The 15663-nt window shown below is 40.4% G+C and overlaps 2 protein-coding genes across 2 annotated transcripts in view; one reads left to right on the top strand and one right to left on the bottom strand.

Annotated features, from left to right (window-relative positions):
- Nr6a1 (nuclear receptor subfamily 6 group A member 1) overlaps positions 1–15663 on the bottom strand; it is a 300000-nt gene that overhangs the window by 137355 nt on the left and 146982 nt on the right. The window lies entirely within an intron of this gene.
- On the top strand, positions 3784–5113 carry LOC105944343 (vacuole membrane protein 1-like). The gene is given in 2 exon segments (XM_045158537.1): positions 3784–4155; positions 4157–5113. Coding segments are annotated over 2 exon segments (1209 nt in total). The 5' UTR covers positions 3784–3873; the 3' UTR covers positions 5084–5113.

The raw sequence follows: 15663 nt of genomic DNA, 5'->3' as shown, positions 1-15663 counted from the left end.
GTGAAACCCTACCTCAAAAAATCAAAGAGCCAAGCATGGTGGCACACACTTTTAATCCCAGTGTTTGGGAGGAAGAGGTAGGTGGATCATCATGAGTTCAAGACTACCCTGAGGCTATATAGTGAATTCCAGGTCAGCCTGGTCTACAGTGAAACCCTACTTGGGGGATGGGGGGAGGGTGAGCAAATCAAACGGAGAGAGAATTTTGCTTTTTAGTGATTTCTTCTTTTGCTTAAATATTTATTTATTTATGAGGGGAGTGTGCCTATGTGTGGAATGGGGAGGGGATGTATGAGCATACCAGGGCCTCTTGCCACCACAAACTTCTTTCATAGAAGAAAACTTCCCCCAAATTGGGAAACAGATGCTAATGCAAATATAGGAATCCTTTAGAACACCAACCAGACAAAACCCAGAAAGAACCTCTCCTCACCATATTATAATTAAACTCCCAAACATGCAAACCAAAGAAAATACACTGAAAGCAGTTAGACAGAAAAATCAAGTCATATACAAAGGCAAGCCTATCAAGATCACAGCAGATTACACAACACAAATTTTAAAAGCCAGAAGGGCTTATAATGATGTATTCAAGTTGTGAAAGATAACAATTCTCAACCAAGGTTACTTTATCCTGAAAATCTATCCATTCAGATAGATGGAGAAATAAGGACTTTCCACAACAAAAAGCAGGCTAAAGAAATATTTGAAGACAAAACCAGGTCTACAGAAAATACTTGAAAGGATCCTCCATGCTGAAGAAAAAGAAAAACACACAAATAAGGAACCTGAAAAAACAAACCATATGCATATATTAGTTAATACAAGACAGCAAAGGTAAAGCTGGAAGAACAAAACAAGAAAAATAGCAAAAATAAATACACACCTTTCAATAATAACTAATATCAATGGCCTCAATGCCCCAACCAAAAGACATAGGTTTGCAGACTGGATTAAACAGCAGGATCCTTCAATTCGTTGCCTCCAAGAAACTCACCTTCCTACAAAGGACGGACATTATCTTAGGGTGCAAGGTTGGAAAATAGTGTTTCAAGCAAATGGGCCTAGAAAATGAGCAGGGGTTGCTATCCTAATATCTGACAAGGTAGACTTCAGTCCAATATAAGTTAGGAAAGATAAGGAAGGTCACTTTATATCGATTAAAGGCACCCTCCAACAGGAGGACCTTATAATTCTAACCATATATGCACCTAACATGGAGGCTCCCAACTTCATCAAACAAACTCCATTAGAACTAAGGTCAGATAACACCAAACACAGTTGTAGTGGGTGACTTCAATACCCCACTCTCATCAATTTACAGGTCATCCCGGCAAAAAATAAACAGAGAGGCATCTGAATGAAATGAGACCATAGAAGAAATGAACCTAACAGATATACAGGACATTTCATCCAAATGCTGCAGAATACACATTCTTTTTTTTTTAATTAAAAAAATATTTTATTTAAGCCAGGCGTGGTGGTACACACGTTTAATTCCAGCACTCGAGAGGCAGAGGTAGGAGGATCACTGTGAGTCTGAAGCAACCCTGAGACTACATAGTGAGTTCCAGGTCAGCCTAGGCTACAGTGAGACCCTACCTCAAAAAAAAATTATATATATATTTTATTTATTGATTTGGGAAAGAGAGAGACGGAGAGAAAGAGAGAATGAGTACACCAGGGCCTCCAGCCACTGTAAATGAACTCCAGATGCATGCATCCCCTTGTGCATCTAGCTTACGTGGGTCCTGGGGAATTGAACTGGAGTCTTTAGGCTTAGTGGGCAAATGCCTTAACCGCTAAGCCATTTCCCCAGCCATAATACGCATTCTTCTTAGCAGTACATGGAATATTCTCTAAAATAGACCATGTATTAGGACACAAAACAAATCTTAACAAATACCAGAAAAATGAATTAATTCCTTGCACTCTTATCTGATCACAATGGGATGAAACTACAAATCAATAGCAAGAAAAGCTATAGAGCATACACAAAACCATGGAAACTAAACAACACACTACTAAATAATGAATGGGTCAATGAAAAAAAATCAAGAAAGAAACCAAAAAATTCATAGAATGAAATGATAATGATAACACAACATACCAAAACCTTTGAGACACCAGAAAGGCAGTCCTAAGAGGGAAATTTATAGCTTTAAGTGCCTATACTAAGAAATTACAAAGGTCACAAGTAAACAACTTAACGTTTCACCTTAAAGCTGGGAAAAAGAAGAACACGGCAAACCGAAAATCAGTAGATGGGAAGAAATAATAAACATTTGGGCAGAAATTAATGACCTAGAAACCAAAAAAACAATCCAAAGAATCAATGACACAAAGAGTTGGTTCATTGAAAGGATAAACAAGATTGATAAACCCTTAGCAAATCTGACCAATAGAAAGAGAGAAGAGACACAAATTAATAAAATTAGAGATGAAAAAGGCACCATCACAACAGATACCAGAGAAATTTAAAAAAATCATAGGGACTTACTATAAGAACATATACTCTCCATTGTTTGAAAATCTGAAAGAAATGGATGATTTCCTTGATTTAATTTAGGTAGGCCATATAAATCAAGATGAGATTAATCACCTAAGTAGACCTATAAGATGTATGGTGATCTAAGCAGTTATCAAAAATCTCCCATCTAAAAAAATCCAGGCCCAGATGGATTCACCAGTGAATTTTACCAGACCTTCAGGGAAGAACAAACACCAATGCTTCTTCAGCTTTTCCATACACAATAGAAAAAGAAGGAATACTATTCCAAATTCCTTCTACAAAACCAGCATCATCCTGATGCCAAAAAGAGATAGAACAAAAAAAGAAAGTTATATACCAATCTCCCTCATGAACATAGATGCAAAAATTCTCAACAAAATATTGGCAAAGAGAATACAAGAATATATCAGAAAGATCATTCATCCCAACCGAGTAGGCTTCATCCCAGAGATGCAGGGATCATTCAACATATACAAATCAATAAATGTAATACATTATATCAATGGACTGAAGAACAAAAATCATATGATCTCATTAGATGCTGAAAAACCATTTGACAAAATTCAACACCCCTTCATGATAAAAGCCCTACAGAGACTGGGAATAGAAAGAACATATCTCAACATAATAAAGGCTATTTATGACAAGCCTACAGCCAAAATAATACTAACTGGAGAAAAACTTGAAGCTTTTTCACTAAAATCAGGAACAAGACCAGGGTGTCCACTGTCCCCACTACCTACAAAAGACCATAATAATAGGAAGAAAAGATCTTGACATCAAAATAAGTAAGACTGATTGAGAGAAGGAAGGGATATGATGGAGAGTGGAGTTTCAGAAGGGAAAGTGGGGGGAGGGAGGAAATTACCATGGGATATTTTTTATAATTATGGAAGTTTTCAATTAAAAATACATTAAAAAATAAAAAAAGTGTATGCTTGCTAAGTCTGCTGACCTGGATTTGATTTTCCCAGTACCCACATAAAGCCAGATGCAAAAAAAACTGTCATACACTTCTGGCATTCATTTGCAGCAGCAAGAAACCCTGGCATGTCCAAACACACATGTGTGCACACACAAATATTTAAAAAATATTACACCAGGCGTGGTAGTGTATGCCTTTAATCCCAGCACTTGAGAAGCAGAGATAGGAGGATTGCTGTTAGTTTGAGGCCAGCTGGGGACTACAGTTAAGTTCCAGGTTAGCTTGGGCTAGAGTGAGATTTTGCCCAAAAAAAGAAGTTCCGGTTGGCCGGAGCCCAGAGGCGGGTGTGAGAGTGGGTCGGGAGCCGCTTCCAGGTTCCTGAGATCCGGAGTAGCCGGCGGTCGGAGCAGCTCCTCAAGAGTGATTGATCTATGAAATGGCAGAGAATGGAAAGAATTGTGACCAGAGACGTGTAGCAATGAATAAGGAACAACACAATGGAAATTTCACAGATCCTTCAATGAATGAAAAAAAGAGAAGGGATCGGGAAGAAAGACAGAATATTGTTCCGTGGAGACAGCCACGTGTTACCTTACAGTATTTTTTCCTGGAAACCCTTGTAATCTTGAAGGAATGGACCTCAACATTATGGCATCGTCAAAGCCTTGTGGTGTCTTTTTTACTGCTGCTTGCTATGCTTATAGCTACGTATTGTGTTTAAAGAAGCACATCAACAGTATGTGCAACGTATAGAAAAACAATTTCTCTTGTATGCCTACTGGATAGGCTTGGGCATTTTGTCCTCTGTTGGGCTTGGAACAGGGCTGCATACCTTTCTGCTGTATCTGGGCCCACATACAGCTTCAGTTACATTAGCTGCTTACGAATGCAATTCAGTGAATTTCCCTGAGCCTCCCTATCCCGACCAGATTATCTGTCCAGATGAAGAGGGCGCTGAAGGCGTTTCTTTGTGGAGCATCATTTCAAAAGTTAGGGTTGAGGCCTGCATGTGGGGTGTCGGTATAGCCATCGGAGAGCTGCCTCCGTATTTCATGGCCAGGGCAGCTCGCCTGTCAAGTGCTGAACCAGATGATGAAGAGTATCAGGAATTTGAAGAGATGCTGGAACACGCGGAGGCTGCCCAAGACTTTCCCTCACGAACTAAACTGGCTGTTCAAAAGCTAGTACAGAAGGTTGGATTTTTTGGAATTTTGGCTTGTGCTTCCCTTCCAAACCCTCTGTTTGATCTGGCTGGAATAACATGTGGACACTTTCTTATACCTTTTTGGACCTTCTTTGGTGCAACACTGATTGGAAAAGCAGTCATTAAAATGCATATACAGAAAATCTTTGTTATAATAACATTCAGTAAGCACATAGTAGAGCAGATGGTGGCTTTCATTGGTGCTGTCCCTGGCATAGGTCTGTCTCTGCAGAAGCCCTTCCAGGAATACCTGGAGGCTCAGCGGCAGAAGCTTCACAAAAAAAATGAAATGGGCACACCACAGGGAGAAAACTGGTTGTCCTGGCTGTTTGAGAAGCTGGTCGTTGTGATGGTGTTTTACTTTATCCTGTCAATCATTAACTCCATGGCACAAAGCTACGCCAAACGAATCCAGCAGCGGTTGAACCCAGGAGAAAACTAAATAAGCTGAGAAAGTTTTAACTGCAGAAATTAGAGTGGATGAGTTCTGCCTTACACTGGGAGGACTCTATAAACCAGGAATGAAAATTCCATTTTCCAACCTGTATTGATTTTTTAACTTTTTTTCCCAAAAGCAGTTTAGTCCATATTTTACACTGACGTACTCTTCTTTTATATGTTCAGGTAAGGTATCCACCCTCAGTTCAATCCACATTGTATTTCATTAAGGTGGAATGTTATGTTGAGCTGCAAACTTGACAGAAACTGGCCTTCTTTTTGTTATTTTCATCAAGGATCCACATGGTACAATTGGAAATCTTCTGCCACACAAAACAGTTCTTGAGTATGTTAAATGCCAGGCTTTTAAGGGCTGTCACAAATGATTACATTGTTTTTCTAAGTCATCAAAATGTATATAAATTATATGGATTGGATAACAGTCTTCCATGTCTATAATGGTACAATTTAATAGTCCATTCTACCCAAACCTTCCCCTCCCACCCTCAGAAAAGGCCATTTTAAGATGCATTGCACATCCTCTGAGGAAATTGATCCTTAAATTCTGAGACAGTATAAGAAAAATCTGGTTGGTGTCTCATGAGTGAGTACACCATTTTTTATTCTGTATATTTAGAATGAAGTCATGAAAAAACTTTATAAAGACATCTTTGATCATTTAAAAAAAGAAGAAGAAGAAGAAGAAAAAAAAAAACACCGAAACTATACATATCAAAACAGTGAAAGATAGAAAGGCAGTGTGATGAAAACTGTGCTCAAGTCAAAACTCTATCATTATGCCGGGTGTGGTGGCACACACTTACTTTAAACCCAGCACTTGGGAGGCAGAGGTAGGAGGATCACAGTGAGTTCGAGGCCATCCTAAGACTACATAGTGAGCTCCAGGTAAGCCTAGGCTAGTGTGAAACCGTACCTTGAAAAAAAAACAAAAACAAACAAGCACACCCCCCCCCGAAAAAAATTCTAACACTATGGATAACTTCAGCAAAACTCTGTCCTTCTATGGTTCTCAGTGACCAAGTTGGGGTGGATATCATTCAGTTATGAGGTTCTAGGGTTAGCTGAGGCTCCAAATTTCCACACAGGGTAAAGAAAGAAGCACTTCTTTGCATTTAGCCCAGATTCAGTCACAATTCCATAAATAACCTTCCACCTACCCAATGATTTAACATCCTTAACAACTTAGTAGAAGGGTGGGCACATAGTTCAGCACCTAAAAGTGTTTGCTTGCAAAGCCTGCCAGCCTGGGTTCAATTCTCCAGTATTCACATAAAGCCAGATGCAAAGTTGTACATGTGCCTAGAATTTGTTTGCAGCAACAAGTGGACCTGTTGTGCCCCTGTCTCAATCAAATTAACTAAAAAACTGCATAGAAGACTTTTTTTTTTCTTTTTTTTGAGGTATGGTCTTGCTTTAGCCCAAGCTGACCTGGTACTCACTCTGTAGTCCCAGGCTGGTCTCGAACTCACAGTGATCCTCCTACCTCAGCCTCCCAAGTGTAAACCACCACTCCTAGCTTCATAGAAGATATTTTAATCCTTCTACTAATTTAGACATCTGGGACCAGCAAGGAAGTATCCTATTGAAAACAAAGTGGAGGTGTATCTGTACAGAACAGACAATATAGGTCCACTTTGTGCTATTACAGGTCACAAATGCATACATTCAAATATGAAATACCACTGGTGACCTGGCTGTGTCAGTCACTTCTAATACCTCTTTGTTCCACTCATCCCTAGAAATAGTGTTGTTTCTGTTTTGTTCCACTCACCCCCAGAAATAGTGGCACATTAAGACCAAAAGTGACACAGTACAAAAGAACAAAAGAAGCCGGGCATGGTGGCACACTTCTTTAATCCCAGCACTCGGGAGACAGAGGTAGGAGGATCACTGTGAATTTGAGGCCACCCTGAGACTGTGTATGGTGGCTCAAGCCTTTAATCCCAGCACTCAGGAGGTAAAGATGGGAGGAGCACCTTGAGTACAAGGCCACCCCAAGACTACAAAGTGAGTTCCAGCTCACCTTGGGTTAGAGCGAGACCCTACCTTGAAAAACCAAAAATAAAATAAAAAACAAATACAAAACACCTACCACTTTGCACCTGGCACTTTTTAAAATGGAGACAGCATAAAAGGGTTTGGTCTCAATCAAGCACACTTAGTACATGCTAGAAGATACTAAAGAAGAGATGACCTTACTCCAATGCCTCCCAAAGTTGGCAGCTTCAAAGAAAAATAATCGAGTTTGAGCAAGGAGTTGTCAAGAAAGATGAGAGATGAAAATGTCAGTGACAAAAAAAAAAAAAAAAGAAAAGAAAATGTCAGTGACTTTTTTTGCCCCAAAGCAGGGTCTCACTCTAGCCCAGGATGACCTGGAATTCCCTCTATAGTCTCAGGGCGGCCTCTATCTCATGGCAATCCTCTTACCTCTGTCCCCCAAGTGCTGGGATTAAGGTGTGTGACACCACACCTGGCTGTGTCAGTCACTTCTAACACCGCTTTGTTCCACTCATCCCTAGAAATAGTGTTGTTTCTGTTTTGTTCCACTCACCCCCAGAAATAGTGGCACATTAAGACCAAAAGTGACACAGTACAAAAGAACAAAAGAAGCCAGGCATGGTGGCACACATCTTTAATCCCAACACTCGGGAGAGAGAGGTAGGAGGATCACTGTGAATTTGAGGCCACCCTGAGACTACATAGTGAATTCCAGGTCAGCCTGAGCTAGATCAAGACCCCACCTCAAAAAGCCAAAAAGAGTTGTCTACACTATAGCTTATAATGTAATAAAGACATGGGTTTGGATGCCTAATTTTGTGTGTGATGCTCCTCTCACTTGATTATAAGCTTATTCTTTCTAAATCTTATACCCACTGCACACTTGTTGAAGTAATCTACTCAATAAGAGTGGGAATTTAGTTATAAATTCAATAATTATTCACAGGGCACATACAATCTACATGCTGGACATTTAACAAGACTGTCATGGTCTCTGCCACTACAGACTTCCAATCTGCTGGAAAGAACAAAGATTAAGCAATTATTAAGAATTATTTAGGTGGGGGTGGGGAGGGAGGGAATTACCATGGGATTTTTTTTATAATCATGGAAAATGTTAATAAAAATTTAAAAATTAAAAAAAAAAAGAATTATTTAGGGCTGGAGAGATGGCTTAGCAGTTAAGCGCTGGCTTGTGAAACCCAAGGACCCCAGTTTGAGGCTCAACTCCCCAGAACCCACGTTAGACAGATGCACAAGGGGGCGCATGTATCTGGAGTTCCTTTGCACTGGCTGGAAGCCCTGGCGTGCCCATTCTTTCCCTCTCTCTCTTCCTATCTCTGTCTGTTGCTCTCAAATAAATAAATAAAAATAAACCAAAAAAAAACATTTTAAAAAAGAATTATTTAAGTGATAGATAACTATGTATGTGCAAGAGGTATAATGACAACACATTGGCACAGGAGGGATTAAAAAAAAAAAAAAACACCCAAGCAGCCCAGTGTGGTGGCACACGCCTTTAATCCCAGCACTCAGGAGGCAGAGGTAGGAGGATAGCCATGAGTTCAAGGTCACCCTGAGACTATACAGTGAATTCCAGGTCAGCCTGGGCTAGAGTGAGACCCTTACTTTGGGAAAAAAAAAAAAAAAAAAAAGAAGCAGACCCCAAGAAGGGCCCTCCAAAGGGGACCCAGAGGCCATCCCTGTGAGGGAGTGTGTCAGCTTGGCTCTGCAATATTGGGAGTTATTAGAGACAGTCTTTGTTCCCTTCCCATAGGAGACCAGCTGGTAGCTTCAAAGACCAGAGGTCACAGGTCCCCAGAGAAGACCCTACCTCAAAAAGTAAAAAACAAACAAAAAACCCAAGCAAAGGATTATAGATGGAACTATATAAAATATATGATCTTCCTAAAATATAGCCTAGCCTTTTCTCTACCTAAATTCTAGACATGTTTATCCTTGATGCTCACAATACCGTGTGTGTGTGTGTGTGTGTGTGTGTGTGTGTGTGTGTGTGTGTATTTGGAGGCAGGGTTTCACTCTAGTCCAGGCTGACCTGGAATTCACCATGAAGCCTCAACGTGGCCTTGAACTCATGACAATCTTCCTCCTTCCTGTTCCTCCCAAGTGCTGGGATTAAAGGTGTGTGCCACCACACACAGCTCACTCAATTAATTTAACTAGAATATAGCAACCAGTTTGTAAATCTGCTGACCCTACTGGATTGTGAACCCTTACAGAATCAGCTGACCTATTTCTGTGTCTCTGGTGTCTATTATTGAACCAGACATGAAGCAGGCTTTGTGTTTTAGATTGGTCATTAGAAAAATGATGCAAGTCTGTCTCTGTTTGAGTGCTCCTACTACCATCCACCCCACATGTGCTACTGCACACAGGTCCTTCATTGTAATGGACTTTGCTTGGTCACATGGCTAATATAGAGCTGGGCACTTCCACTGTGAGACAAGCAGCCAAGAATAGCAAGGCCTTCAAAGGGAGTAACATGAAGATCATAAATGGATAGGAGGAAGGGGGAAGAGAATTAGGACACAGCTGTAGTAGTCTGTAGGCTAGGACACAGACTCAATGTGTCACAGAAAATTAAATCAGGGATTGACTATAATTCTTATTCTCTTGAATAAACATTAGCAGGGCCTGTGGTTCTGTTACTGGCCATAGTGGAGCCACACTAGGACCTCAGTGGCATCTAGTTCTAAGGCCATGAATCATCCTAAACCGGGGACAGATCATTGTTCCAGCCGGTCAGATTCTACAAAGCTCCAATTGCCCCAGACAAGAAAAAGAGGATGTCAACTGCTAAATCCATTTTGATAGCTAGAAGAGGATTAAAGAAACTGCACACATGGTGATATCCAAATCTGAGCGATGAGATTAACTCCCATGTGTACTGCCTATGTTTTATGTGTATTTCTATTGTTAAATTCAGTACTTCTAGCATGTATTTCTATTATAGTTACATATTAGGAAAACTTACTTCTAGAATAAACTATTAACAGGACAAATAACATAGCACTGTTTCCCCTGAACAGTGTCTGCAATAGAGAGACAGACTTTTGATCTTTTTTTTTTGGTCTCCTAATCTAAATTTTGGGGATAAATTATGGCCAACATTCCAAATGTGATAATCTGGAGAGTATTTTTACAGTCAGAGTGAGTTCATACTGCAAAGATAATGTAATTTTTAGTCAAGTAATATATAATAAAACAGATAAAGATGTTCAGCAAGGAAAATGTCCCAGAGAAAATATCACAGCAGGTTGTAACGGCAGAATTTATGGTCATTCTGTTTCCTTAATGGCACATACATAGGAAACAATTTAATATAACTCTTTTTTGGATGGTAGGACTATATATGATTTAAAAACTCTTTTCTTTGGGGGTTGCAGAAACAGTACATGGATAAATCACTTACTGTACAAGCATGAGTACTTGAGTTTAGAGCATGAGAACTTACATAACAAGCTCAGAGGCAATAATGCATGTTGTAATCTCAGAATGCTATGATGGCATGGGAGGTGGAGACAGGAAATGCTGGAAACATCAGGCCAGCTAGCCTGATGAGTGAAATGGTGAATAAGAAACCCTAACTCAAACAATATGGAAAACAGCATCTGAAATTGTCCTCTAACCTCTATGCACATACACATACATATGCACTCGTGCACGCGCGCGCGCGCACACACACACACACACAAAACCACTTTTCTTCTACATCTTTCCTTTTTCATAATCAACAGGTAATCTTGCAATTTAAAAAGCCAATGTTCTGGTCAGGTGTGAGCGCACACAGGCTCAGAAGGCTGAGTCAGAAGGATCTTCAGTTCAAAGCAAATCTATAAACTAGATAGCAGGTGACCCTGATAATACCTTGTGTTGGGGAACTGGGGCGGTGTAACTGTAGTGCTTTTGCCTATCATGTGTAAGTATACAAGGACATGGGCCCATTCCTTGGCATCACAAAAGAAAAAGTCAACACCCCTTTAAAAAAGAGAATTCAACCAAATGTGGTGCCACACACCTTTAATCCTAGCTATTGGGAGGCAGAGATAAGAGGACTGCTGTGAGTTCAAGGTCAGCCTGACACTACATAGTGAATTCCAGGTCAGTTTGGGCTAGACCTACCTCAAAAAACAAAATCACCATGAGAGAGAAGGGGTTAGAGAGAATGAGAATTCAAGCTGGGCATGGTGGTGTACACATTTAATCCCAGCAGAGGTAGGAGTTCAAGGTCATTTTGGTACTACACAGTGAATTCCAGGTCAGCCTGGGCTACAGCAAGACCCTACCTCAAAAAACAAACCAAAAAGCCAAAAATATATCTATATCTATATATATCTGGGTTCAGGGCTGAAGAGATGACTCAGTTCTTAAAGTACTTGCTTGCAAACCTGAAGGGCTAGGTTCAATTCCCTAATAACTATATGAAACCAGATATTCAAAGGGGCATGTGCATCTAGAGTTTGTTTGAGCAATTAAGGAAGACATCTGATATCAAAGCAATCTCTGGCCTCCATATAGCCACACACATATGCAAGAGAAAAAAAAAAAAAAAAAGCAACCAAGCAAGCAAAAGCATCTCTAATGGGTCAGGCCTAATCTACTCTCAATGTTTTATCTATGGCTCACCTACAGTTCATAGATGTGAAAAGGAAGCACATGATAGCTTATAAGTGATACAACTGAGATATAAAACAAATTTTAAATTTATTTATTTATTTATTTATTTATTTGAGAGAGAGAGAGCCAGAGAGAATGAGCACATCAGGGCATTCAGCCACTGCAAACAAACTCCAGACACATGTACCAACTTGTGCATCTGGCTTACATAAGTGTTAGAGAATCAAGTCTTGAACCTTTGTCTTTGTAGGCAACCACCTAAGCCATCTCTTCAGCCTGAAATCCAAAAATTCTTGATTCTAGAGCTCATATTATTAGAGTAAAAAAGATGTGAATTAAAGAAGCAAAAAGTAATACAGTAACAAGGTTATTTACATTCACTGAACACTCACAGTATGGTAGGCCCTGTGCTAAGAACATCACATATAAGCTTTTACTGAAACTGAACAACCCTGTGAGCTACATACCATTCCAATTTTAGAGAAGAGGCAAAAGGTGAAATGAAGCTGAATTACGCTGCTCAAGGTCTCACAGCTGGTTATCACAAGTACACATTAAACGTAGCCCCATTCATGCATAAAATATCTGGCAAAGCTGCTCTACTCTGTGACAGTAGGATTTAGGATGGGCCCAGAAGCCCATATAAAATATGAATAGCTGGTCATGATTTATATGGGATCCCAGACAAAAGGCACATTATACAGGGGAAGAATAGGAACTTTTTAAAAGATATTGGTAACATTTATTCATGTTAATAATTTTTTGCACATACCACCCCCCATGCAAGTGTGCATGCACATACACATATATTTTATAAAAACCTAGGGACTTCACAAATGCTAGAAAATTACTCTACCAGTGAGCTATATATAGCCCCAAGTCCATTATTTTAAAAATAATATTTTATTTTGTCGTCCCTGAGTCTTCAAATGGACTCTATTATTTTTCTCCTCCATTCAAAATAATAAAATATTGTAACTATTAAGTTACAATACCAGAATATGTATGTATATATAATGGGACACTGGGAAATATATATCATCAAAAATAAGAAAATACAATATTTTGAAAATAAATGTGGAAAATTAATTAGGAAAGCAGATCAAAGACTGACTGCAGTAGCTTTGGTCTTGAATGCCAGGCTGAGCACCAAAGCCACATTCTATCTGTACTAGAAGACTGAAAATGGAAAGGCAGCATAGTTATAGCCATGTGCAATGCTTAAGACACACTGAAGAGGCAAGGTCAAGTGGGAGCAACCTGTAACAGACGGGGTAAAAGATAAAGCCCTAAGTTATGGGAAACTTACCAAGACTACTAGAACACTCAGGCTCTGAGTTAGACAGACCAAGTCGAACTCTAAGTCCATCATTTATTAGCTTCATGACTTTGATTTAGTCACTTAATCCTTTAAGACTCAGTTTTATTATTTATACAATGGGGACTACAAAACTCATCTAACAGGTTGTTAAATAACATGAAAATACCATAAGTCAGATGCCTCAAGTTCTACACTATTGTCTTATCAAACCAAATAATAATCTTTCTCTCTCTGTCCCTCTTTTCCCCCTGAGGTAGGGCTTCTCTCTAACCCAAGCTCATCTGGAATTCACCGTGTAGTCTCAGGCTGGCCTCAAACTCACAGGGATCCCCCTACCTCTGCCTCCTGAGTGCTAGGATTAAAGGTATGTGCCACTATGCCCAGCTCAAATAATATTTATTTATTTGTTTGTTTGTTTGTTTTGTTTTGTTTTTCAGGTAGGGTCTCACTCTGGTCCAGGCTGACCTGGAATTAACTATGGAGTCTCAGGGTGGCTTCAAACTCACAGTGATCCTCCTACCTCTGCCTCCTGAGTGCTGGGATTAAAGGCGTGCGCCAGGACACCTAGCTACAAATAATATTTTTTATTTATTTATTTAGTGCTGGAGAAATGGCTTAGTGGATAAGGCATTTGCCTGCAAAGCATAAGGGCCCAGGTTCAATTCCCTAATAGCTATGTAAGCCAGATGCACAAGGTGGCACATGTATATGGACTTCATTTGCAGTGGCTGGATGCCCTACTATACTCATTTTCCCTCCCTCCCTTTTTCTCTTAAAGAAATAAATAAAATATTAAAAATACTTTTAGGGCTGAAGAGATGGTTTACTGGTTAAGGCACTTGCCTATGACACCTAAGAACTCATGTTCGAACCTCCAGGTTACGCCAGATATACAGTGACACAAGCACACTACATCACACGTGCACCACAAGGGGGTGCACGCATCTGGAGTTCATGTGCAGCTGCTGAAGGCCTTTGCATGCCCATTCTGTCTCTCTGCTTCTGTCGTCTTTTTCTCTCTCAAAATAAGTTATATATTATTATATATATAATTTTTTCAGGGGCTGGTGAGATGGCTTAGTGGTTAAGGCACTTGTCTGCAAAGGCTAAGGACCCATGTTCGACTCTACAGATCCCACATAAGCCAGATGCATAAAGGTGAGGCAAGCGCAAAGTCACATAGGACTTGGTGGGCCAATTTTCTCTCTCAACCTCTGTCTCACTCTAAAATAACATATATATATCTGCAAGCAGAGAGAAACAGAGACAGAGAAAGAGAGGAGGAGGAGGGAGAGAGAGAAAATGAGCATGCCAGGGCTTCTAGCTGCTGCAAACAAACTTCAGATGCATGTGCCACTTTTGTCATCTGCTTTACATGGGTACTAATGAACTAAATCCAGGCACACCTTTAAAACCAACATTTGGGAGGCAGAGGTAGGAGGATAGACCTGAATTCAAGGCCAGCCTAAGACTACAGAGTTGAGTGCCAAGTCAGCCTGGGCTGGTGTGGTGGTTTGATTCAAATGTCCTCCATAAACTTAGGTGTTCTGAATGCTAGGTTCCCAGCTGATGGATATTTGGGAATTAATGCTTCCTGGAGAGAGTGTATTGTTGGGGGCGGGCTTATGGGCTTTATAGCCAGTTTCCCCTTGCCAGTATTGGGCACACCCTCCTGTTGCTGTGGTCCACCTTCTGTTGGCCAGGGGGTGATGTCCACCCTCTGCTCATGCCATCATGTTCCCTGCCATCGTGGAGCTTCCCCTCAAGCTTGTAAGCCAAAATAAATCTCTTTTTCCCAGAAGCTACTCCTGGTTGGGTGATTTCTACCAGCAATGGAAACCGGACTGCAACAGCTAGAGTGAAACTCTACCTCAGGGGAAAAAATATCTCGTTCATTCTGATTGTCAACCTAACCCACTACTTAAAAGAGACAAATGGTTAGAGTGGCAAGAAACCCAACTATGTGTTGTCTATAATAAAAGCCAGTTGAAATATGAAAACATATACTGAATAAAAGTAAAGCCAAGTGTGGTGACACACGCCTTTAATCCCAGCACTTGGGAGGCAAAGGTAGAAGGATCGCTGTGAGTACAAGGCCACCCTAAGACTACATAGTGAATTCCAGATCACCCTGGACCAGAGTGAGACCCTACCTCAAAAAAAAAAAAAAAAAAAAAAAGGACAGGATGGAGCAATATATACCATGGTAAGAAGAAAGTAGAAGCTTGGCGTGGTGGTGCATGCCTTTAATCCCAGCTCTCAAGAGACAGAGGTAGGAGGATCACCATGAGTTCAAGGCCAGCCAGAGACTACAGAGTTAATTCCAGGTCAGCCTGAGCTGGAGTGAGACCCTACTTCAATAAAAAAAAATAAAAAAAAAAAGTAAGTAAGTAAGTGAGTGGAGCTGAACATGGTGACACATGCCTTTAATCCCAGCACTAAGGAGGCAGAGGTAAGAAGATTGCTGTGAATTTAAGGCCACCCTGGGACTACACGTTGAATTCCAGGTAGCCTGGGCTAGAGAGAGACCCTACCTCAAAAAGCAAAACAAACAAACAAAGTAGAAGCAGGTTAACAAATTATTAGCTTAAGAAAGGGCATCCAGG

Source organism: Jaculus jaculus, chromosome 1, assembly GCF_020740685.1.
Source record: "Jaculus jaculus isolate mJacJac1 chromosome 1, mJacJac1.mat.Y.cur, whole genome shotgun sequence".
Lineage (NCBI taxonomy): Eukaryota > Metazoa > Chordata > Mammalia > Rodentia > Dipodidae > Jaculus > Jaculus jaculus.
Note: the sequence above shows the minus strand (reverse complement) of the source record. Positions and strands in the feature narration are given on the sequence as shown.